This window comes from Coniophora puteana, assembly GCF_000271625.1.
Source record: "Coniophora puteana RWD-64-598 SS2 unplaced genomic scaffold CONPUscaffold_1, whole genome shotgun sequence".
In the NCBI taxonomy this organism is placed as follows: domain Eukaryota; kingdom Fungi; phylum Basidiomycota; class Agaricomycetes; order Boletales; family Coniophoraceae; genus Coniophora; species Coniophora puteana.
The window spans coordinates 4,387,777-4,411,426 of NW_006913053.1; the positions used below are offsets into that span (position 1 = coordinate 4,387,777).

General features: G+C 53.0%; 5 protein-coding genes across 5 annotated transcripts; 3 read left to right on the plus strand and 2 right to left on the minus strand.

Moving 5' to 3' along the window:
* Positions 1-5,783: 5,783 nt before the first annotated feature.
* Positions 5,784-8,069, plus strand: CONPUDRAFT_45927 (ARM repeat-containing protein; the record flags this gene model as incomplete). Its single annotated transcript, XM_007764365.1, has 11 exons — positions 5,784-5,873; positions 5,934-6,528; positions 6,593-6,806; positions 6,869-6,949; positions 6,998-7,160; positions 7,217-7,263; positions 7,314-7,383; positions 7,435-7,558; positions 7,611-7,785; positions 7,838-7,913; positions 7,968-8,069. 11 exons carry the CDS (start codon positions 5,784-5,786, stop codon positions 8,067-8,069), a joined length of 1,737 nt encoding a protein of 578 aa, XP_007762555.1.
* Positions 8,070-8,754: 685 nt separating this feature from the next.
* Positions 8,755-9,855, minus strand: CONPUDRAFT_141530 (uncharacterized protein). Its single transcript, XM_007765720.1, has 4 exons — positions 9,634-9,855; positions 9,336-9,487; positions 9,210-9,273; positions 8,755-9,158 (listed from the first exon to the last, which is right to left on the minus strand). The coding sequence occupies exons 1-4, from the start codon at positions 9,796-9,798 to the stop codon at positions 8,877-8,879; spliced, it is 663 nt and encodes a 220-aa protein (XP_007763910.1). The 5' UTR covers positions 9,799-9,855; the 3' UTR covers positions 8,755-8,876.
* A 232-nt stretch (positions 9,856-10,087) lies between these two features.
* CONPUDRAFT_141531 (uncharacterized protein) lies at positions 10,088-11,786 on the plus strand (the record flags this gene model as incomplete). The annotated part of the gene is made up of 8 exons (XM_007765721.1): positions 10,088-10,178; positions 10,360-10,505; positions 10,572-10,626; positions 10,684-10,820; positions 10,893-11,030; positions 11,094-11,186; positions 11,240-11,537; positions 11,592-11,786. Coding segments are annotated over 8 exons (1,152 nt in total), but the record flags the coding sequence as incomplete, so codon positions are not given.
* Positions 11,787-12,706: 920 nt separating this feature from the next.
* CONPUDRAFT_161954 (Utp14-domain-containing protein) lies at positions 12,707-16,460 on the minus strand (the record flags this gene model as incomplete). The annotated part of the gene is made up of 9 exons (XM_007765722.1): positions 12,707-12,745; positions 12,804-13,085; positions 13,147-13,221; positions 13,275-14,738; positions 14,784-14,870; positions 14,931-15,175; positions 15,232-15,799; positions 15,851-16,258; positions 16,449-16,460. 9 exons carry the CDS (start codon positions 16,458-16,460, stop codon positions 12,707-12,709), a joined length of 3,180 nt encoding a protein of 1,059 aa, XP_007763912.1.
* A 409-nt stretch (positions 16,461-16,869) lies between these two features.
* On the plus strand, positions 16,870-18,600 carry CONPUDRAFT_46049 (peptidase S10 serine carboxypeptidase; the record flags this gene model as incomplete). Its single annotated transcript, XM_007764375.1, has 7 exons — positions 16,870-17,018; positions 17,071-17,741; positions 17,806-18,090; positions 18,149-18,168; positions 18,230-18,399; positions 18,465-18,501; positions 18,559-18,600. 7 exons carry the CDS (start codon positions 16,870-16,872, stop codon positions 18,598-18,600), a joined length of 1,374 nt encoding a protein of 457 aa, XP_007762565.1.
* Between the last annotated feature and the right edge of the window lie 5,050 nt (positions 18,601-23,650).

Consider the following 23,650-nt stretch of genomic DNA (forward strand, 5'->3'; position numbering starts at 1 on the left):
AACGGTAGCCTGGCATCACATCGTGACCCTGATTCAACCGCCTCGAGCACACACACATGCACACGGGAGAATAATAGGCTGCGCGATCGCGGCATCGATAGAGTTTGCCGCCTCCGAATTCAATCGAAGGCATCACGATCAGAGGAGAAGAAAGCCTAACGTAACTTAACTCAGTTCGTGTATTCTCTCCCTCTCCCGCACTCGATCGAGCACTTTTACCCGCTCGATAGAGAGAAAGCGTAACGTAACGTTAATCGTGTGCTCTCTGCGGATCCACGTTTGCTGCCCGTTTGTTTCTCCAGGCGAAGGCGACTGTGCGAGTCCGTGCTGCTCGGACGTGTCCACACTAGCGCAAGTGGGCGAAGGACGGCGCCCACGGTTCGGTGCTTTTCGGGACCTTTGGCGTCTGTGGGTCGTGCATTCATCTGTGTTGGGCTGGGTATGCGACGGCGGTTGTGGGCGCGGAGAGGTGCCTAGCGCAAAATTGTATACAGTAGTATAATGTGAGTGATTGGTGGTTGGCTGTGAAAAGGTTTTTTCGCTGATTGTTCCTGCGGCTCTGGTCGGTGAAGACGGTGCTGATAGCACCGATGAGAGCGTCCACGTCGTCGGTCAGGTTGCGTCATTGACACATGAATAGGGAAGGTGAGGCAGTCACGGTGTAGCCCCGCGTCGTGGCCATCTCTTATGTGGGTATGTGACTATCGCTTGATCCATGCAGCGAGCTGAGTTCGCCGTCCTCATAGGTCTGAGTTGTTTGCCAAGGACAGCGAGTAGCGTTGAATTCTTCAGGCTACGCTGCCTACAGGCTTTAGTCCTCGGTGATGAATTTCAGGGTTGATCGAATCGTTCAGGAGCACATCTTCGACGAGATGCGCGCTGAGATTTGCGTCCATGTAGCCAGGCATTCAATGCAGCTGACAGGTTCTGACAGGGACAGATGCGAATGGACTCTCGGTCTTCATATTACCGAGTCTATCCACGACCAGTCAAGAAAGTCGGCTCGCCACGGGCGTTCCATCCTTACCGCACTTCGTTGTCAAGAATAGCTTGACAATGGAATATATGTGGGCTAGGCTATACAATTTCTCTCCGCCAACCCTGAACACTGAATATGCAGCTGGGCTTTTCTGCCGTTGAGCTCGGTAGCTCCCGTGGGCTTCTACAGCACTTCATAACACTCGAAGCATGTAAACCGTTCAGTACCGCGTCAGGCCGAACCTGGTGAGTCTCAAGATCTCAACCATCACTCTTCCTCGCCTTTTACCCTTTGTGGTTCATGAAGTTAATACAAGGGCTCGTAAGGTATACCCCATTCGTTAATGCAATCGTCGCTCTGAAAGCGAACGTTCATCTCAACACTCAACTATCAGAGTCGTGTTCTAAGTCTGTCACCCACGATCGGACGTCAACATTTGCGCACACGACCAACGTATTGTTCATTCTTCCTTTCACGGTCAGACACCTGCAAACGTTCACTGCTGTGGCCAGGTGTCCCTGCTCGTGCCTCAAAATAATTGCAACCAGTGCCAACTTGGAAGACCTATTTTTCTATAGATAAGTGCTACGGAGTTTCCCTACCGCCGATGTCGAATGTGACTTGGTTAGGGATAAGCCCGATACATGGAAGGAGCGAAGATCTGAGAAACGTTGCTGTATGTTGTCCGCATGGACCGCATGTCTTGCATAAGTATGCTCACACACAGTGTGGTGGTGGGTTTCGTCGTTCCAGTTTCCATTTGACTCTGACTTCGAAGCCTCTATTCGGTCGCTATTCATTGGGTATACGATGTGGTTAAACGTGGCGGCCGGTCGAGCTAGGGTAAACACTGTCTCAGACTCCGTGCTTTGAAACGACACACATTGATGCGCTGATCCTTTTGACAGTCATGAGTCGCAAACTTAGTCTCAGTCAGGTTAGGTCTGTATATACGTTACAATCCGGTCTTTCATCATTGTTAAAAGTTAAGTCCGAACAAGCCCGAGCAGCCACCTCTATCAAGCTGGCGAGCATGCTAGCAAACCAAAGCAGCCTGGTTCGCTCGCACGGTGCGCCGAGAGAACAGGTCATGCGGTCTATTTTCGTCAGTTCGTAAGTCCGCAAGGTTTTGGTTTTGGTTTTATATACAAATTGCCCAACCTTCTCGCAGGCGCAAGAACCCTCCCGGAAGAACGTGCCCATGCACGATCTGTCAAGCCTGGGGGACCGTGTCCAATCGATCAGCTCGGTCTGGACTCTGCCCTGTCCCTGCTTTCCTATTTTTGAAGGATGCGAATGGAGTCAGTGTGTGGCGCCTCGCGCGTGGCCAGACCCGCGAGGGTACGTGTGGTCGATGTCGTAAGTGCGATCAAGGTTAGCCTCTCGCAGTTGGTGCAGTATTTTGACGCAGGCATCACACATGATCTTACACTCATAACATCCGGCGTTGTCGTCGATATACGGCTATTCAGCTATCAATCAGAGCGTTCCTTTCATTTGAGGTCGAGTCGATTTCATTCATTTATGAGAATGCAGATGCAAGTTAATGGACGGCCGAACACAGTGTGCCCTTCGATCAAGGAACCACCTACACGGAGTTGCATGCTGGCTTCGTGCGCTTCGTGATCGCCCGATCCCAGCTTTGTTCGCCCCGGAAACTTATGTTTACAAGGCAGCCGACCGGTGATTCCTCCATGTCCGTCTCGGGTCTGTCACATGAGATCAGGTCCGGCGGTGACGGAGGTCTACATGTTTTTGGATGCGGCTGAGGCCCAACGCTTTGCTTGGCTGGCGGAAGCACTGGCCAGTGGAGCATGTGCTCAAGCTCCGGGGCTACATTGACTGCGGTACACCCTGCCCACATCGTACGATCCCCCGCACACGCTGTTAACGTTCTCATCACCGCCAGGTCTCATCAGACCTCTTTACCGCTCCGTTGTCTCGTGCATCAGGCTGATGCGTGATTGCCACTTCGAACCGAGCTGCGGCGCTCACCGAGAAACAACCCCTTATCTCTGTGTCTTTATTTCTCCCGTTCCTTCTGGGTTTATCTTTCTGGGGGCGACTACAGCATCAACGACGGACAAGGTTAGCTTCATAGATCAAATTGAACTCGTCTGGGCTCACAAGCCATTTATGGTTGTAAGCACGGGGATACAAACGCGGTATCATGATGATCTGGTGAACACTTAGTGAAAAGGGCACCGGCGCCGTCTCTGCTTTCATGTCATCGCTTTTTTTCTTGCGATGAAACAGAAAAGAGACCAACCCACTCGCATGGTTTGTGTGTCTCCTTGTAGAGTCGTGAAGCGTTCCATACCGTCTAAACGATCTAGGCAGCAGTGGCCAGAGCTAGGAGTCTTCGGTAACGCCCGCCGAGCCGGGCCGGGCGGTCCGATGGCACCTGTCATTTTTTTCGCGCCCATGTCTTTCAGCCTCTCAACTCTACGTAACTCACATCACTACTGCATACTGATATGGATGGTATAGCGTAAAGGATGTACTGTTGAAGCGTAGTCAGGGCTAAAGGTAAAGACACCCGCCCAACTTGGGTCCCTACGGTATGTCGGACTTCGTATGTCTTGTGGCTAGAAGTGAAGCGTCTCATTGGTGGGCTTTTGTGTTTGCGTGGCACCGTGCGATGTCGTTTGACCATGCTATCCTCTTGTGAGGGTTCTTGGCAGCTGAGCAATCTGCACGCTGCACTGCAGGTCCAACAGGTACAGAACGCCGTTTCCTGGAATGAAGGTCTTGATCAGTCTGTCTGGGCAGTACGTGTTGCTACAGTACCTGTGGAGTACCTTGACCTGGCTTACTGCGCTCAATGATTATTCCATCACGTTGTATAGAACGCCGTTTCTTCGGAGTTGAGATCTTGGTGAGGTTCGACCTATTTGTGTCACCTCCCGGCCCGCGCCCATGGGCCTGAACCCGCTGCCGCTTAATTGGACGGCTTGCGGCGAACATGCGTTCAAGTGACGTTCGCTGGGCGGTAAATCTCTCATTTAACGAAGTAAGACGCTCAAGCTATCATGTCCGCAGGATCTGATGGAAAGCAGCGGCTGATGCATTTGTTGTGAGTGGCGCCGTCTTCACTAACTTGATAGTTCTCTGATTTTGTTTTCTTGAACAGGCTTGGCTCCATGGGACCTCGCCGTGCGCCGCGTTGGGGGTGGCGCTACCGATCCGTTTCCCCGATGTCTGATCATAATTGCAGGCGTGCATATTATGTGCTCACTAGGGTCAGCTCGTTCTTGGCAACGTTATCATGACATCAAAAAACGGCTGGAGGCCTTGACATTGTCTCAAAATATCTCCGCGGAGATGGTGCAATAATTACTGACTAAATGGGAGATGCAACGCCCCTACCGCCATGATGAGCACCTACCCGTCACCGAGGGTTGTAGACCTTTGCCGATCACTAAAGTGGGTCATCACTACAGAGCCCCACCCAAATACAGGGCTCGACGTTAGAAGGCCAGGTGGACCGGGCTAGGTCATCACGCTCATTCGAATGTTAAGCTTTTGGTGGCATTTCACTGCGCATGTTGTTCACGCTGTTACCCTCCTTTCTCCTGGAGGTGGGAACGTTTCTGTTGGGGGACTTTAGCTGGGTCTCGGCCTGGCGCTTAGAAGAGGAGGTAAAGGCACCGTCTATACGAACCGAGTAACTGATCTAAGCCTCTTGTGATAGGACCATTTTTCAAATTTCAAGCTTGAAATTCTTGCACACTCGTAGCCAACTTCTTCGTACGGTCGATTTCTTTCACACTTCTTGATGACAAAGTCTTGACTAGCACCGAGAGAGCTGTTTCATCAGCGATGCCTTGGAGCAATCGTAAAGGAATCTCCCGCATAGTCTTGGTTGAGCCTACCTGTTTGCTTTCCCTCTAGCTAGTCGTGCACTCTAACCTCCCTCTTCATCCTGATCCTGTATATTCAGCGCTAGCTCTGATGTAACCGCAGGCCTAGGTACTTTGTAAGCCCAAAGCACTTTACAATCGCTGGAAAGTACTGGCACCGGCGGCACCGGCTCCACTAAAATTCAGTGTCGTGACACTTGAACACTTTTCGAAGAAGGCTCATTCTCCCATCACACTAGATGTTTCGAACTGAGCAGGCATTCTGTCTCGCCGTCGCATCCAAGCTCGATGGAACGCCTGAGAAGGGCGGGTGAAGATGTGACGAGGCCCTTTTTCACGGTGAAAGCGCCGGTCTTCTGCGTTAAGCCAGATCTCTGTTCGGCTGCGCGACAGTTGGCGCAACTTCCGCGGGAAGATGTCGATGGCCCCAGTCGACGGCACAAGCTTCCGATCATTTCCTGCACTGCTATTGGCTGGAATGCCAACGGGGGCGCAGCAGCGAATGGGCGGGAAGGACGCCATCCAAAAAGGGTACATAGCTGACCCTTTCAGGAAATTGCAGATTCTTTCTTTGTATCCTTCGCAGACTTCGATTGAACTTCAAAAGTTGTATAAAATGCACGGCCGCGGGCCACCCGCCTTTCTCTACCACCAACCACCACCACCTCATCGCCTTTTGTCCTCTGCTCGTTGCCTCGCTCTTTACCATGCATTCCACCGACGATGCCCAGCCATTCCGCCCTTTCGCTGACGACTACAATACTCCCAACTCTCGCTCTACTGCATCTTCCATCTGGGCTCCTCAGCCTCAAAACGCCAACTCAGCTTGGCCAAAAGGTTCTGACCCGTTCTCGGGACCTGGTAGAACTGAGCGCGACATGCGCCAGCTATATCAGACCCAGAACCATCCTCAGTATCCGCCGCCTGCCACCACCGAGGACATGTCTGCTCTTGTTGCCAATCTCCGCAGGAAGGACATCGGTGCCATCGGCGACGGTCGGAGGGCCGGCCATGAAGGGTTCGAGCACAACGTATGTCATTTTCCACATCGCCATTTGCGCTTGACTCACGCATACATGGCCTTTTTCCAGCACGTAGAACAACTTTTGCGCGCTCTCAACCTGAGCTCCCCGGGTCCATTCGCTGGACAGCGTTCTCAACATGTTAATTTGGACGCTTTCACCGGTCATTCCGGTACTCCGGATGTGTCTCCCTGCTCCACCACGTCCACCCTTTTGACGCCAGCGGACCTCTCCCCTGCGAAGAGCTTCGATCCCAAGCTGTCCTTGAACGATATGCATCCTCACAATCTCAACTTTGCTCCCTCTTCCTTGCTCTTTGACCCGCCTTCCCCTATGGGAGCTCATGACCTCAGATCGTCGCCTCAAAGCGCCATGCAACGTTTCGACGGAGGCCCGTCTCCCAATACCGGATTCCCATTCGTCGACCAGCTTACCGACAACGTTTCTATGCATGCCTCTTCCCAGCCTTTTTACGAAAGCAGCTTTCCGCCTTCCACACGGGGTTCCGAGCTTCCCCGTATGCCCTCCACCACTTGGCGCCATCAACAACTCTCCGCGCCGGACTGGGCCCGAGCTGAAGAGAAGTTTGGCACAGATACTTCGGGCCTGGGAATCACGGATGACTTTCTGAGGTCATCGCCTCCTCGCATGCCTTTCCACACGCGTCCTCCCCCTGGACCCATGCACGCAGCTGAGGTGAGCCCCAAGCGCGCGCTGAAAGCCGTCAGTCACTAATTTCTACCCACAGCCAATCAACTTTTTGTCGCTCCTTCACCCCTCCTCGTCCCCTCCGTACCATGTCTTTGTGGCACGAATCATCAAGTCCTCCGACCAGCAAGCGTCTATCTTCTTGCAGCAGAAGCTCAAGGTTGCCGACGTCGAAGAACGTCACAAGATCGTCGACGCAATCTGTGCGCGCGGATTTGAGATGATGTCTCATAGGTATATCGCCCGCATATAATATCCATTAATCATGATGGATGACGCTGTTTCTCCGTTTTTAGGTTCGGCAACTGGGCTGTTCAGAGATGTCTCGAGGCTGCTGCTACAGCAGAGGAGAGACGGAAAATAGTTGCTTGTATGCGGTACGGGACGTGTTTTCGCCAAGACCATTAGCTCATCCCTGGTGATAGAGGCAGGGTTGTCGATCTCGCCACCAACTGTTACGGCTGTCATGTCCTCCAAAAGGCTTTAGACTGCGAAGAAGATATCAGGCTACTAATTGTCTCTGAGCTTCTCCTCGGCGATCCGGCTCTGACGCTCGTCAACAAACATGCCTCACACGTATGGAGCAAGGTACACAAACCCTCGTTCATGTCTCCTCGGATCATTGCCTCATGTTTCGTGCACAGATCATGGAACTTACCTGGACTCCGCCTGCGCCCCCCATTTTTTCTTTGTGCGTGTGTGCGATCAACGGGTTACGAAGTGGAGCTAATTTTGCCTCAGCGTGAATAAATCTCTGAAGGGTAAATGGGCGTCCTTAGCTTGCCACGAAACCGGCTCGCTTGTTGTTCAGGTGAGTTTATGTTGTTCCAAAAATTGAACGTGACCTGAAGTGGTATTGTAGCATGCGTTTGAGAACCTAGAGGAGTCAGCGAAGGACGGTATAATCGACGAACTGCTCAACCAGGGCTCCGCGATTTTTAACGAGATTGCAAAGAACCAGTGGGGCTCTTACTGCATTCAGCACAGTACGCTCTTAGCTTCATGTTTTTCCCTCTTTCTAACGATGATTGTACCCAGTTCTCGAGCACGGGTCACCGAATCATCGCCAGATGACCCTCGATCATCTCGTTGCGGACTTGCTAGACTACGCAACTAATGAGCAAGGTTATAAGTCCGTCAACAAGGCTTTGAAGGAAGGAGGAAAGGAAACCTTCGACAAAATCGTGAATAGGATGTGCGAGCCTGCGAAAGGGTAGGGTTGTCCGTTTCACTCTTCCCCATCCCTGCTCATCTTGGTTTATCAGCGGCCGGCGTGCAATGATTGTTGATCTCGCTTTGTCCGTGACCGGTAGTCAGCTCATAGCGAGCACCCTTCCACAAGTACGTATGTTGAAGTCTTCGTCTAACGTTGCCATATTTATCAGTTCTGTTTAGGCCGACAAAGATCAAAGAACTGTTCTATACGAGTGTATTAGAGGCCACATCGTAACGCTGCGCGGCTGCAAGACGGGTTCAAAAGTCATATGGCTCTTGTAAGTTTGCTCCTTCCTAAGTACTTTCGTCACGCTTATGATATCAACCCCAAACAGCGATAGAATGGTCCGTAATCTCATACTTATGTTATCTTGCGCGTCCATGCTGACCTCAATTTTCCATCGTAGCGCGCATACTATGGCTATTAAGCTTTGGCCTTTCAAGGCTCATCATGCATCAATCTTCTTTGGTTTCAGTATCTCTCTGCATCCTCAAGCATCTTCGTCGCTCGCCTGCTACCTGCAAGATCATCTAACAAAAGCACAACAACTTATCTTACGCACCAACATAGGACGCTTACAAAGTCGATTTTCTAATGCCTATACTAGACCAACTCCTGCGAGGATGTCCTCGATATCTTTTCTGTACGCCTACAGCATATCTCCTGCCTTACTAGATAACGGCACATCTGCAACAATACGTTCCGTAATCATCTCCCCCTTGCATGCTAATACATACAATGTTCCTCGTTGCCACGACCATGTTTCTTGCATTACAAATCCCTCTAGCACGGGCTGCTGTGACTCATTCTTACGCTCGTATCACGCAATGGGCTCCTGGTAGCTTACGCAGTTGCATCACACCCATCTTTGCATTTATCACATCCACTGTACCGAGCCGTTATATTATATAAATACTAGTGCCAATCTCATTGCGATCGTTGACGCTTACTTCGCTCATTCGAAAAGCCATCATGATGGGTATAATTGATGATGCGAATATGAGCTATAATACAATGTGATATAAACCATTTTATCAAATATTAGTAGGATGCTAACTGATCCTCCACCAGTCCCCATTCAACAATGGCTACGTCGAAGCCCGCGTAGCTAATTTGGCAATCTCCTGCTTTGCAACTTCCATCTTGTTTCCTTCACTCTCCGCGCGCTGCACGGCTTTGTTCAGACTTTCTTCGCGGTCCTGCAACTTCTGATCCATCCCCAAGATGAGGAGCCGCACTTGCTCGAGCTGAGCGGCGGTTGATTCGACGCTTGCTGGCGGTGTCTCCCTCACGTCGATAGAGCCTGAACGTGAATGGCCAGCAGCAGTCCGGACCGCTATGGTCGGGGCTGGGGCGATATCCAACGCCGACTGCAAAAGGTCAACATCGTGGGTTGCGCTCGAGCTCAAGCGCGAGCTCACCTGCCAGTTCTCTCCTGCGAGCTTCATTAATGCCTGTTCTAGCATCTTCTCGCGAACCTTAGCCCTATATCAAAGGCGCCTCAAGGGTCAGATGAGGATGGAACAGCGAAGGAGTGAAAGTCGTACCGCTCCAGCTCCGCCATGCATCGTTCGTTCTCGCGCTGTGTTCCCTGGAGAATGAGGTCAAGGTTCTTGTATTCCTTCTCGAGCTCCTGGAGCGTCTCGATGGGCGGGCGGGACTTGAGCTGGGTCTGCAGGGCGACGATAGTCGTACGGAGCTGTGCGGCACGGCTCGTGTGTCAGCATACCATGCTCTACTGTTGATTGCAAGCGGGTGTTGAGTAGGTGGTTGAATGAAGATGGAAAGAGTTTGGGGATCGGTGGTAGCAGAATCGAGCAAGCAGACAGAGGTGAGAGTGCGTACCTTGTCGTTCTCCCTGTCCTTCTCGAGCAGCTGCCGACGCAGATTCTCCTCCATCGAGGAACCTTGTGTAGAGTCGTCGGACTCTCTGAGTCTACCGAGATCGTCGGGCGTGCCCGACGTCGCTGCGCGGGAGTGGTGTGTACGGACGCTTTGAGCGCGACGCATCGTTTTATATGGCCTGTGGGATGATTCACTTCGCTTGCGATGAATGTAGACCCTCGGTTTGGTGAGAAAACAGCAGGTAAGAGTGTGGGTCAACAGTGTTTCAGGGTGTGTGAAGGCAACGCGATCAGGGGGCAAGCTATTAAGGTGAAGGGTCCAGGTTAGGAAGACGGGATGGTGGGGAGTGCAACACGTGATGGACGCGTTTTAGGGGTCAATTTGGAACGTCCACGCGACGTGGGTTCTCGGAGCATTCCGAACCGGCTCTTGCTCTTCTTCCCTTACGCCTACCATGACGGATGCCACTTGCTCAAATATACCAAAGGAGTTTCTTGGGCCAGTACTTGACCCACCATATACGCATATGCGTCGTCAACCTGATGGTGAGCCTTCTCTTGCTGCAACGCGATCATACCTTCAACTGGCTTTTGAATATCAGAGGCTATGACCTGGGGCCTGACGGCCCGAGATATGCATGGCATCCTTGGGATGTTTTCGCTCGGCGCGAATTTCTCGTGGTGAATCGAGTTAAGGAATACTCGAATCTTATCGCATGAACCGAAGCTTCGACGTTGCTCTTCGTCTTAACGATCGTCAACATGAAACCGCCTCCCCGCCTCCTCAATCCATCGTTGGAGAAAAAGGATGACCTCTCTACACGAATGGCTGAAATGAGGCGATTTATTAAGCTAATCATTAAGCCTAGGCCGGTGAGCAGAGCTAGTATCTCTTGATGCGTTGCCCTAAGGTGACCGTACGGGTGCCCTCCGCGCCAGTCCTTCGAGATCCCGCCGTCCATCCCAGACCCGCGTTTCCGGCGCACGATACCCAGTACGATTATCTCTCTCTCTCTCTATTATTACTATTATCTAACGAAAACCTTCTTAGGGACGCCAGGACCAACGACGCCCGCTACTCCCGCACGCTCCTCCTCTTACTACGGCTCGCCCCTCTCTGGATACGGAAGTAACGCAAGAAGGCGTTCGAGTCTGCTCTCAGAAGATTCACTCAGCCCGAGTTTTGATGTAAGCGCTTTGACAATTTTTAAACCTGTGGGTGATTGTATGCGTATAATCACGATTAACGATGGTCTATAGGCGTCGCCCACAAGAGCTGCGTTGAGACGAAAGCAATACGCGCGAGGAAGACCCGGCGTTACTCCACCTGCTGGTCAGACATGGCCGAACTCTCGTTCGCGGACGCTTCAGCCAGGACGATCGCGGAGCTATGGGGATGTATGTGGTCTCCATACTCTCCATTAGTAGATAGGTTCATTGCTAACCGCTTCCCCTTTTCAGAGTCCATCACCGCGCCGACTTGCGCACTCACCACACCCTAAAAAGATTCCTGCACTATGTCTATCTCAGCGATCTCTAGTATCAGCTGAAGCTGTAAGTAATTTTATGTCTTCGGGTTCGGACGCTAAACCCTTGCTCTTTCACAGAACACGTCTACGGCTTCGGGCCCAGTTGACCTTTCTCCCATCACAGAGGGTACGGAGACTTTTGAAGGTGTGCCTACTGATCTTTCAGCTACATTCAGCGCTCTGCATGCCGCAAGCGTGGCTGGACCCTCTGGTGCCGACCTAGCCCAAGCTACAGCAGGTGCAGATAACGAAGATCCGTTCGTGGTAACAAAAGGACCCTCGCTTGTCGTCACGCGCGCTACGCCTTCACCGGACCCATCACCTTCATCTTCACTCTATCTCACTCCCTGGAATGCCGATGATAAGCCCAACGAGGGTAAAGTACAGCCAGCTCATCAGCAATCGAACTGCTCACCGAGCCGCGGTTCAGACTTTACCGCCGGACAACTTAATGCGATCACTCGGCCTTGCGGGGTAAACAAAGTAGCATCGAACCGAATGACCGAAGATCACGACGATCATCGGGAACTTCTACATCCACACACCCCGAAATTCGCCGCCGTCGACGCGAGCACACATTGTTCTCATTCGCCTGCGGCTTCCTCGTCTCCTATGCGTTTTCGATCACACTCTCAAGCTCAGGCTCAGACTCAGGGACAGACCCGAATGCTCGGTCAAGCCGAACCTTCATCTCCTACTCATCCTGCAGCGAGCCCGGTCCCAACCCCGAGCCCCTGCCACGAGCCCGCTGCCCTGCACCGTTCTCGCCGGGTGACACCTGAACCCTCACGCTCTTTAACATTAAAGCCGCGGACCGACCTCCGCACCCGCCTTGCATCCTTTAGGAGCACAGTGCGCTCCGCCGCGCGCACAATCCGAAACAAGCTCTCCGCTACCATCGCCGCTAGAAAACCGAGATCGCCGTTCGGCCCAGACGTGATCTTTGTTCAGGTCCAGCAGCACGCCCATACGGATGAGGACGAAGGCGGTCATATGGGGTGCGACCGAAGGACGAACGGCAACTCAACGGGTCCCGACGCAGACGCACGTCCGAACCTTGACCTTGCCAGTCGTATGGGCCGTGCTGGCCCTCATTGCGCTTATGGACAATCCGATCTGCAAAGGAACGAGGTCCGCCCGAGCATGAGCTCCGACTGTGCCTGTAATGGCGGCACGATGAGGATGCTGGTGTCATCTTCGGGGCTATGTGCCTGTCGCCGGGTTGTATGAGGATGTCAGGAGCTTGTCGCAAGGTTTAGGGCTCTATAGCTATACTATGTAGATTTAATGTTAGTCATTTGAGTTTCATTCCTTAACCTCTAGTTAATGAGGCAACGATTAAAAGCAGTCCGAGAGTCTGGACCTGGCCTGAGCAGCCTTGTAGAGTTCTTAATGTTGAGCACACAGTTTGAGGTATCCATGAACGGACGGCAAAATGTGATTGAGAGGGCAAGTATCGCCACTCTCGGCAGTATGGCATTAGGACTAGCATAAAGCATAACGCCAAACGCCAAACGCAAATGGTAAACGATAATAATGTCCCATCTAGAACAATTTTTCGAGGGGATCGATAACCGTGCCCATCTAAAACGGCCCATCCGTTCAGTACGACATCGCCGCATCTTCCAAATCCAGTACGCACCTTTTTGACGACCTTGGGCAGCGTTCCCCGCTGGAACGCGCCAACCGTGTTCCACTCCTTCCCAACGGGCTGTGCCATGCGCTTGTCGAACTGCGCGTGACTCGTGTAGGGGTGCGGGAGCTCTTTCACGAGGTATTTGGCCGCCTTCTTGTCGCGCCTCTCGGACACGATGACGTGCTTCTTGCCCGCATCCGTGCGCTGCGAGGGAGCTATACCGGGTATGTGTTTGAAGAACTTGGGATTGGGAGCACGAGGAGCCATTCCCGTGCCAACCCATGAGCCCTGAATGGACAGTACGTTTGCGTCAATGGAGCCAGAGTTGGCAGAGGGTGAATGGCCTTACCCAGCCAGGAAGGGTCGTGTCGACCGTTTTTGGAGCATCGGCTTCAACCTCTTTGCGCTTAGCCTCTTCGAATGCCTGAGGGACATGTCAGAGACGACATGGTTTTACAATGTGGAGTCGGAGCGCACCTGAACGACGTTATCCCCCGCGAAGGCTTGCGCAACCAAGTCTCGCTGCTCAAACGCCTTGACACCCTTCCCACCTGCCCCGCGTTCGGCTCTCCGCTGAGCAAGCTGTCGCTCCTGTTCGTCCACCTCCGAGTTTGCGTCTTCATCTTCATCCTCGCCCTCACCCTCGTCTGCGTTCTTATCCTTCCCCTTACTCGATGACTCAGCGGGGAGCACAAGTGTAGCCCCCATCTCGATATCCAACTCCTTATCGTCCAGCTCTCCTTCCCCGTCTTGTGCCCTTTTCTTCTTCCGAAGTCGGCTGGCAGCTTTGTCAAGCGTTGAGCTATCCTTGTGCACAAGTACTTCGTTTTTCTTCTTCTTGAGTTCATCCTTGCCAGCTTTCCTGGTGAGCCAAGGATTCGGCTGCGCTGCTTTTGAGACGGGCGGAGGGGAGTTAGATATCCGAGGTGAAGTTGAAGGGGCAACAGAAGTGGGGGTGATGACTGCGCCGGTAGCGGATTTAGAGTTAGGGACAGGGCGAGAGAGAGCGGGCGAGTTGCGCACGAGGTCCGCAGACTGGAGTGTGACACTCGACGTGTCGGACGCAGAAGCAGCGGGAACGAGCCCCGCCGTGCGTATCTCAGCGAGATGTGATGACTCCGTTGGTCGGAAGAACATTCGCCCTCCTCCGGCCGTGCGCTGGATGAAAGCCTCTCCTTGGCGTTGTCCACCGCCCTCCCCGTCGTCTTGGTCTGAACCTGACCCAGACGCTGCACTTTCATCGAGCAATCGAGCAAAGTCATCTGCGTCCTTCCGAGTCTCGCGATCCCTCCGCTCGGCCGCATCGCGCATGAACTTCATCCCGAACACGCCCTTGCCCAGCTTCTCCGGGTCTACGTCATCGGCGTCCGCCCTGTTGAGAGCCTCAAGCTCGTCGAACGCACGGCGCCGCGCCCCTTCTTCGCCTCCCTCGTAGTCTTCCTCGTCCGACTCATCCTCAGACTCCCCCGGCTCGCCCTCGCCCTCAATCTTCCTCCTGAGCTTCTCCCCACGATCCAGCATCTCCGTGATCTCCCTCCGCTGGTCCACGTCCATCCCCTCCTTGCCCTTCATCGCCTTTGCCCACTTGCCGGTATTAGAGTGCCGAAGCGTCGCACGCTCCCTCGCCCTCTCGCGTTCCGTCTCCAACTGCGCCTCTTCGTCATCCTCATCGTCCTCGTCCGGTGCTGCACCGTCAAGACGCGCACGCTGGCGCTTACGAATTTTGCGGAACGTCTTGCTCTTGATTTTCTTGAGACGCTTGGCTTTGGCCTCGGCGCGGAACGCGAGCTCGCGCATCTTGGCGAGCTCCGCGCGGCGCGCTTTCACGTCGTCGATGGTGAGGTGCGACATTTGAAGCGCTTCCGTCGCTTGAAGTTGGTCATCGAGGAGGGCGGCGGAGGAGAGAAGGGCGGAGGTGGATTTTTCGAGGGATGTTGTTGGCTAGATAGACAAGTTAGGAAATGTGATGTTTCTAGGGAAGGAAACCGAACGTGCCTTAAATCTGGCAGCGAGCTCGAGGTTCGAGGGCCGGGACTCGGGTTCAGCTTGCAGAGGGAAGCTCAGGTGTTCGGCCTATACGGTGCGTATGCATATAAGCTCGAGAATACAGGCTATAATGACGACATAACACACCTCCTTGATACGCTTCATCGTCGCATTCCACTTGTCCACTTCTCCCTTTGTTTGCTCGTACGCTGCTTCTCGGTCTAACCGTTCCTGCATTCTCTGGGGCAAAGGTGCAGCTAGAGTGCGCACTGCTTTGGATGAGGTAGAAGGCTGAAGTGGTTTGATGGATTTTTTGAGGTCGGCAAGAGCAGATGAGGAGGAGCCGGAAGCGAGAGGCATGAGGAGGTCGTCAAGGTCGAGTTTTGCGGTGCCTATATGTCATATAATTAGTGATATAGAAAGAGACAGTGATGATATGATAACATACCTGCGTTAACACGGAATTCGCCCTCGGGTCCAGCCTCGGTGCGCTCCACGAGAACACGACGGCGTTGTGGTGCAGGTGCATCATCACCGGCGTCGGCTGGTGCTGCTTTGCGCTTTTTAGAGTCGGTCGTGTCGAGCCCGCTGACGAACGTCTCGAGGTCGGCGAGCGCGGAGTGCTCGTCCTCGGCGTCGGATGCCGAGATGGCAGAGGCCTCCTCGTCTTCCTCGGCGCTGTCTTCCTCGTCAGAGCCTTCGTCCGAGTCCATAGCATCGATTTCAAGCTGCTCATTCTCTGAAGCCGGTGTGGAGACGTCGCGTGAGGGTTTTGCTGGGGGTTTTGATTTAGATGTGGGTGCAGGCTGATCGTCTTCCGCATCTGCTTTGCCGTCGAAGACGTCAAGAATGTCCATAAACTCCCCTGAACCGTCTTCCGACAGTTCGTCATCGTCGACATCGTCACCCTCTCCTATTTCCGCCTCAGCGTCGTCCATGGCTTGATCGTCATCCTCGTTCAGGTCAATCTCAGCCCGCTTGGGCGTTTTCCGCTTCACTGCGTTCTTCTTACCACCCTGCTGATAGTCAGCATGCTCATCGTACGCACAGTACATAACACCGCTCACCTTCTGCCGGAAACCCATCCCTGCAAACCGGTCCTCATCTTCGTCGTCAAAAGCATCGTCACTCTCGATCTCCTCGTCGTCTTCGCTTGCAACCTTCTCGTCGTCCACGAATTCACCCAATAGCCGTGCTCTCAGCTCCTTCCTGCCAAATCCAGTCCCCTGAAAATCACCAACATCGTCCTCATCGTCGTTGATTCGACCGCCGACCTCGTCGCGATCGAGCTCGAGGCGTACTTTGGAGCGACGAACTTTTGCAGATGGTGCATATTCATATACATCCGTTAGGTCTGCGCTGGGTTTTGAAGCCTTCTCCGAGCGACGCTTCTGGTATCCAAGAGCATTAGACTTGTGAACCGCCTTTTGAGGCTTTGCGGGCCTTCCCTGGCGCGCGAACTTGCCCATTGAGAACTAGTGAATGAGACGAAAGGGGCTTGTCAACGTTGGTAAGGCTCGACGGGCAAAAGTTATCGGAGATCGGAGCCTTCCGAGGCCGCCTCCAGCCACCTTCGCATCATTCCACCATCTCTCCCAAAGTACTCCTCCGGTTCACAACACAACTGTTCCCACAGCTGAGAATATATGGAAGAGACCATCTCACCAGACTAAGCATAGACGCTGCTAAGGCTTATCGGTGATTTCCGACTGCCTTGCTGGTCCCTGGAAACTTTGTCCAGGGCAAACGGCACAGCATTGAACAATGCCGTGGTCGTTACGTGGCTGTGACCGGTTCACTCAATATACCCCAAGGTAGGCGCGTCCGAGTCTCCTCACTTTCACCTAGGGTCGCATCTCTACGATCATGATGAAGAGCGCCGTGGCTTGCCTTTCGTCGCTCCTCTTGCTTCCCTTCTTATCCAAGGCCAGCCCTACAGCTGAGCAAGTTGTGCTCGGCGAACCGGGGCCGCCGGCTCTTCCTCAGGGATGGTCTTCAAGTGCGCACAATGAAACTTGGCCTGGGAAGAGCGACAAGGCCTGTACGTGTCGTGTTTGGTCGTTAGATCAACCTATCTACTGACATAATGGTACCTGTCCTTGCAGACAACATCGCTAATCACCCAGCCTTCGAGGGCTACCAGCTTCGGATCAAAGAGCCTACATTCTGCGATCCATCCGTGCAACAGTACTCTGGATACCTGGATATAACGGAGGGAAAACATCTCTTCTTCTGGTGTGCCAGCCTGCTCCCTCGCCTAAATGACGATGACCTCAACCTTCTCCAGGTTCTTCGAGTCGCGTTCCAATCCTTCCGAAGACCCCGTTGTTCTATGGCTCAACGGCGGACCGGGATGCAGCTCCACTTCTGGTCTCCTCTTCGAGCTCGGGCCCTGCAGCATCTCCGACGAAGGAAACAGTACGGCGCTCAATCCATATAGCTGGAACTCGCAAGCCAACATCATCTTCCTCGACCAGCCCATCGACGTCGGTTTCTCCTACTCTACCGACGGCTCCACGGTCATCAGTACACCTGATGCAGCTAAGGACGTATACGCTTTCCTCGCGATTTTCATGAGCACGTTCCCTAAGTACGCCAAGCTGCCTTTTCACCTTGCTGCAGAGAGTTACGGCGGGCGGTACGCGCCGCACATGGCGAGCGAGATCATCCACCGCAACCGGGATCGCGCGCCTGGTGTCCCCGAAGTCAATCTCGCGTCGGTGATGATTGGCAATGGTCTCGTGGATCCGCGTATTCAGATGCCGAGTGTCGTTGAGTACGCATGTTCGGGCCCGTACGCGATCTATGACGACCCGTATGGGGCAGAATGCCAGGCTCTCCGGCTCGCAGCGCCGACATGCCAGGGCCTAATCGAGCAGTGCTACAAGCATGATAGTCGCTTGACGTGCATCCCCGCATCGGAGGTCTGCTGGAATGGCGTGTTCGGCCCCGTCTTCAGTGCGTTTCCGCCAACATAAGTACTCGGATTCACATTGAATATGACTTGTATTGGAACATACAGGTCACGGCCACAATATGTACGACGCGCGCAAGAAGTGCGAGCCAGAGGAAAACGGCGACCTGTGTTATAAGGGTCTTCAGTACGTCGAGAAGTGGATGAACAGTCCTGCGGTGCAAGCCGAGCTTGGCGTCGATCCAGCCGCACCGGCTGAGTACAAGACTTGCAATGTCGCTGTGACACTCAAATTCAGGTTCCTCGTTGGCGATGGGATGAAGAACGGCGCGGCGCTGCTTCCCGAGCTGATTGAACATGGCGTGAGGTTATTGATATACGCGGGCAACGCAGGTATGCGTGCATCGGTTCGCTAATTCGACGTTGAGATCGAGCTCACGAACATCCCAAGATCTCATGTGCAACTACCAAGTACGTGTTCGATCATTCTCCGACCAATTTGTATGCCATCTAATGAACTGGATCTGTGAAGGGCGAAACGAAGTTTGTCGAAGCGCTTCCGAACCTTTATCAGAACGAGTTCCAAGCAGCGCCGTTCAAATCGTGGACCATCGACGGAAATCGAGTCGGCTTGGTCCGCTCCGCAGGCGTCAGTCCCGAGTCGGCGGGCAACCTCACACTCGCTATTGTATATGAGGCTGGGTAAGTGATACATTACTACTAGCATGTCGATTGACAGGAACTCATCAATGCGCTTTCCATCGCAGGCATATGGTCCCGCACGACCAGCCCGAGGTCGCTTTGGTACGTCATGAATTGTACTGCTGTGCGCCGCGCTGAGCAGCTATGATAATCATGCAGGACATGATGCTCAGATGGATCAACGATGAGCCTATCGCGTAGAACCTCTCTCCATCCACAAGACAGAAGAAATGTGTGATTTGGTTATATTGTACTATTTAACTAACTGTACTCTTCGCAATACACCCCACTCTGACATAATAACGTTCAAAAGGGCATTGTACAATTGTATACATACTGTGCCCTTTGAAATCCACTCCGCTCTGACTTAACAATCTCACATAAATCGAACTTTTGTCAAAGCGCTCAGAGTTCATACAATATCGTGTTACCTCGCAAAACTACAAGGGTATCGGCTTCCCAGAAGACTATATCACACGAGCTCGTCGCGTTCCATCGGAAGAAATCTCAAGCTTAAACCGGTGAGGGTGCTCGATGAAATGATATGCACAGTCCAGCAACACTAAATACTCAAGCACAAGCACCTAACGACGTGGAGGTACGCACATACAATACTTGATCCAGTCCCAGCGTCCAATCTCACTCGACACAGTACTGGCACCCTCTCCTACCCCCGTCGTTTGGACGAGTTGACTTGTAGGCAATCCTTCGGGCCCAGGGTTCGCCCTGGTTGGATGAGGTTCGTGAGCCAATTCCGCAAAAGATTTGCTCGAATCCGAACTGTAATCTGGAGTGCCCCGCCGACGGGCGCCCCGCCGTTGAGATCGATCGCCGGCTGCGAGATTCCGCTACAAATTTGAGTGGGGTATCAGCATGCGAAGGTCCACTGCACCATGTCGTTTAAATGGAGCGAATGGCGGGTGTACATGTGGATGCGTCCAGTAAACTTGAGCGAATGTTGGCAAGATGCTGGTGAAGCCACCTGGATCTGAATCGTGGGAAGACGTTTTCGCGAGGATCTGTCATTAGGAGATAAGTCGACGATGCTTGCCAACTCCCTCCAGAGGTCTCAGGAGTGCATCCTCTGCGTAGCGGACGAGTCTTGACTGGACCGCGGATATCGTATAATGGCTAAGCCTGCGCCTAGCATGCAGGCCCCCGTATGAGCAGAGTATCAACGAGCTTACAAACTAGTAATAATAGTATAGGGATGAACTGAGGACCGAGTGTCGCGTTCAAGACGCGCGCGCCACGTGTTAGGGCTCGAGGCTGAAGGTGAGCTTGACTTGTGAACTGTGGCATGGCATGTTAAACTGAACGCCTTTCCCGCGTTACGGAGACCTGTGGGTCCGCTTTCCTCGTCGTTGAAAAGGACGGCCGGAGGATGCCGACGGCGTTCAACGGATGCCACCCACGGCCTTTATCAGATATCTCACTCATCTAACCTGTACCTCGTTCATGGGCCACGACTTCTTACACAGGGGAGTGATGTACCCGCGTCCTTGGGACCGTGAAAGAGGGCGAATACACCATGGAGGCCGCTTTCACTGAACGCATGGTATTTGCCGGTCTACTCGCGCAGACCTCGCATCTTCGAGGGGTTTGGGAGGGATTCACCCTCGAACCTTCGTTCTCTTGTCCAAGATGCACTAGGAACGAGGGTGAAGTGGCTGGGTAGAAACAAAAAAAAAATACACAGAAGTACCTAAGCTCAAACCTTGCTCGTCATTGTGGGTGCTCGCTGATCAGGTCCGCAGATGAATCACCGCCGTACCGGCTGCACCAGCTTGCTCGCTCATGGGCATGCTTGCCCTCTTTAACGACGTTCTCTGGCTAATGCTGATCTATAGCGTCATCTCCAGGAGCCTTGACACCTGCCACCTCGGTCCCAAACGTCCATCTTGCCACTAGGCTCTATCTAGCTCGTAGCCGGGGTCGGCACAGACGTGAGTGCTCGAGCAATTCACATCATTTGAGTTTGCTGATACGCCACCATCTCTCCCACCCAACCGCCCTTTGCTTTTCTTTCTGGGAAGCCGATACAGATTTCTCCCTTCGTGACGTATACATATGAGATTATAAGTTATAACCGTTAGCCAAGGCGTTAGCGCGTAGCCTGTTAGCAGCGCCATTTAAAGAACGCGGTCATATACTGTAAAGGTAAAGGCTCTCTATTGATCTCGAGTCGATGGTGAGAACGATGATGCGTTGTCGCAGTGTTGTCGCAGGACAGCAATTCGTTATTGGCGTCCGCGTCATGAAAATGAATTAAACTGGCTTCGCTGTTCCATCCTTCTCCATGATGCGCGCACGTCACTATCGCGCTTGCCCCGTTCTCGTTAACGGTACTTTTATTCTGGTCATCTATGTTCGTGCTACGCGTGCTATTTCGCCAACAGCGTTATCCGTTACCAGCGGGACGCCAAGAGCTAGCGTGCATGCTCCCATCTCACATACCATGCATAGAGAACATTGTAAGATTTGGCAGATAAAATCTGTTTCTGTCCATCTCGGTGGCACGTTAGAACATACTCTCGCACCGCTCGGATATCTTTTATGTCATATGTACGTTTCTTCCCATTACAGTAAACCAACATCCGAGCCATCCATTCAGTCTTGCTCATTCCCACATCCCCCAGCCACGCGGCCTGTGATAGCCAGAACTGACCACTTTTTCCCACTCAACCCACGCATGTGGGTCATGTCATGCGGCGAGGAGGACTCAGGCAACCACACCCAAGGATACGCGCGTTCTGAATGGTCCGCAATTTTAGTGTTACTGTATAGTAAGGTTTGCGTTCCTCATTTTCAAATTGCGCATGTCCGCGCCGTAATTGTGGGCTGTATAATGATGTATAGGATGTGGTGTAAAGTACCTTGGGCGGCGCCGATCCGATCGCTTTGATGATGTTCGCGAAATATTAACGTTCGACGCTGAGGACCGCATCAGACGTCGGCGAGGGCGTCGGTGGTGAGGACCGCTGCGATCATGGATTGTGGTTGTGCGTGCTGTGTATCAGATAACGCCTGGATTTTTCCCCTGTCGCGTTAGGCAGGAAGAAAATACCCTACATCTTATGGAGTATGAGAAGCAGCGTGCTACTATCCGTGAATTTGTAAGGTGGAGGAAGAGAGAAGAAGAATCAAAGCAGATCGATGCCTGGTGGAGGGAGCAAAGGAGATTGTGAAGAACGAACGAGCCGGGCAACAAATGAGATAACGTGCCAATACAGACATTCAGAAGTATGGAAGACAAAACGTTGCTCTCGATCGCACGGCTGGAGTGCAAGGGGTGTAGATAAACAGATCGGAAAGATAAACTGATGAGGAACAAGAAACCGAAGGACCGTCGAAGTCTCTTCTAGCCAACCGAAAACCATGAGCGGAGCAAGATATGCTGCACGGAAGACACGTTCAGGCGTTCGTTGGAGCGAGCGGAGACGAGATAACACGGATGCAACTTAATGTGATTTTAGAGACATCTTCGACTAAACTGCCATAGTAGCGACAGAGGTCGTTCAATGACGCTGAACGGAACCTGCTGAGCTTTGGTGACGTTTCGATCAAAGGATTCGAGAAAGACAGCGATCCCGGGATTCGCGAGCTCCTCGTGTCGTTTCCTAAAAGACGATGTGAAGACCCAGGTCGAGCTCGACCCGAAAACGACTCGGAACGGCAACCCCAGGGCGTACCTTACGCTTTCCAGATGTCAGATACCTCGCCAGATCTTTGACAACCCTGCAATCTTGCCAGAGCATCGGCACGCAGCGTCATCTCCCCCCGTCCTTCTTTCCATATATCACAGGTCAGCGTCAGCGTCGGCGCTAAAACCGCCTTCCTTTCCTCCGAGCCTTCTCTCTTCAGCGACAAGGCACCGACTGGACGGCCCGAATTAGAGTTGAGTTAGGGCCGAGTGTCTACATGCCTTTCTTGCTCTGCTGCTCAGCAAAATGTGCAATGCCGCTCGTAGCCGGGCAGGTCGAGGATCATAACGAGCACAACAAGGTTTTGAGCGGGTGGCAGAGAGCAAATGCCGGTGGGACAAGGTACGCTGATCTACGGTCATTGGCTGGCGCAACGCGTTGCTGCACTGTTCTCCCGGGATGATCCACGTTGTCGAGCCTCGGAGGGAGCGAGAGCACGGGGGACAACGTTGATGAGGTTTCGGGGTCTGTGCGTGTTCTATGTAGATGTGCATGGATGACGCGATGAGGGACCGAAGAAGAACGAAAGAGGGTTTTGTCGTCATTTGTGGCCGGTGGGATGCGAGTACTAATGAACCGGGGCGAGACGAGGGTAAAGTCTCCGACGAGAGTCCAAGAGACGAGGGGCTCCCTTGGAAGTCGGGGTGCAGGATGGACGTGTTCCGGGGACACGTTGATCGTATCAGATATCGTCGAGCAAGAGGTGTTACTGTCGGTGCGTTCACCCTAGACGGCTGCTGACTCAAATGCATAGTAGGCATCTGGCACTTATGGCTTGGTCAGGATTTTTTGTCTTTGTAAAATCTGCATCTGGCGTCACCAAACACCCCGGCGGGCCTTTTGGGCTTCTACTATTCGCGTGTTGCTTCTTTTGAAGAGAAGAGCGGGAGAACATAGAGCATGCATACATGATACGTTGTCAGCTTTGACTCTCATTTTCAGGGGTGCTACTTACGGCATCTCCCGAGGGAAGAAGCATCATTTTGTGTTTGGCATTTTCCAACTCCCTGGGTCTGTGTCCATGTCAATTTGTACACCGTCACGACGGTACAGTTATCTGATTAAGAGGTGGAATAAATCAAGAGACAGCGTACAGTATTTTAGGCAAATACATGTTCTCTCTCTCGGACGTGGACGATTTGTACCCCACGATCCAAGTAAATCACTCGGATTTACTGTCCTTTGTCCGCGGAGGACAGCTTCAAGCTTGAGTAGGGAAAAGTAAACACGCACCGAAATGCAACGCACGCACGCGCCTCTCCGGCGCACGTTCCTGATTTGCAACCTTGCAAAATACGCCCGTTGAACGGGACGGCGGAAAAGGCGGTACGAGATCCTGGGATGTGAGATAAGCTCTGCGTTCGTGCAAATGAGACGCATACATACACAGATATACGCGTCCTTGTCCTTGTGAATGTGGTCTAGGCGATGTATGACGCGATGCAGGCACGGACGTTCCGTTATTTTGGTTGCGGTGTCGAGACACATGAACGCGCCTCGCCTCGCCTCGCCTCGCCGGGCTTTGCACGCTGGCAAGTGCCCGTGGA

Coding starts and splice junctions, on each gene's coding strand:
- CONPUDRAFT_141530 (XM_007765720.1), bottom strand. CDS start 9,798: ATGCGTCGCGCTCAAAGCGTCCGTACACACCACTCCCGCGCAGCGACG. Junction 9,488..9,633: donor AGGACAGGGAGAACGACAAG/GTACGCACTCTC, acceptor CGTGCCGCACAG/CTCCGTACGACTATCGTCGC. Junction 9,274..9,335: donor TGCATGGCGGAGCTGGAGCG/GTACGACTTTCA, acceptor CCTTTGATATAG/GGCTAAGGTTCGCGAGAAGA.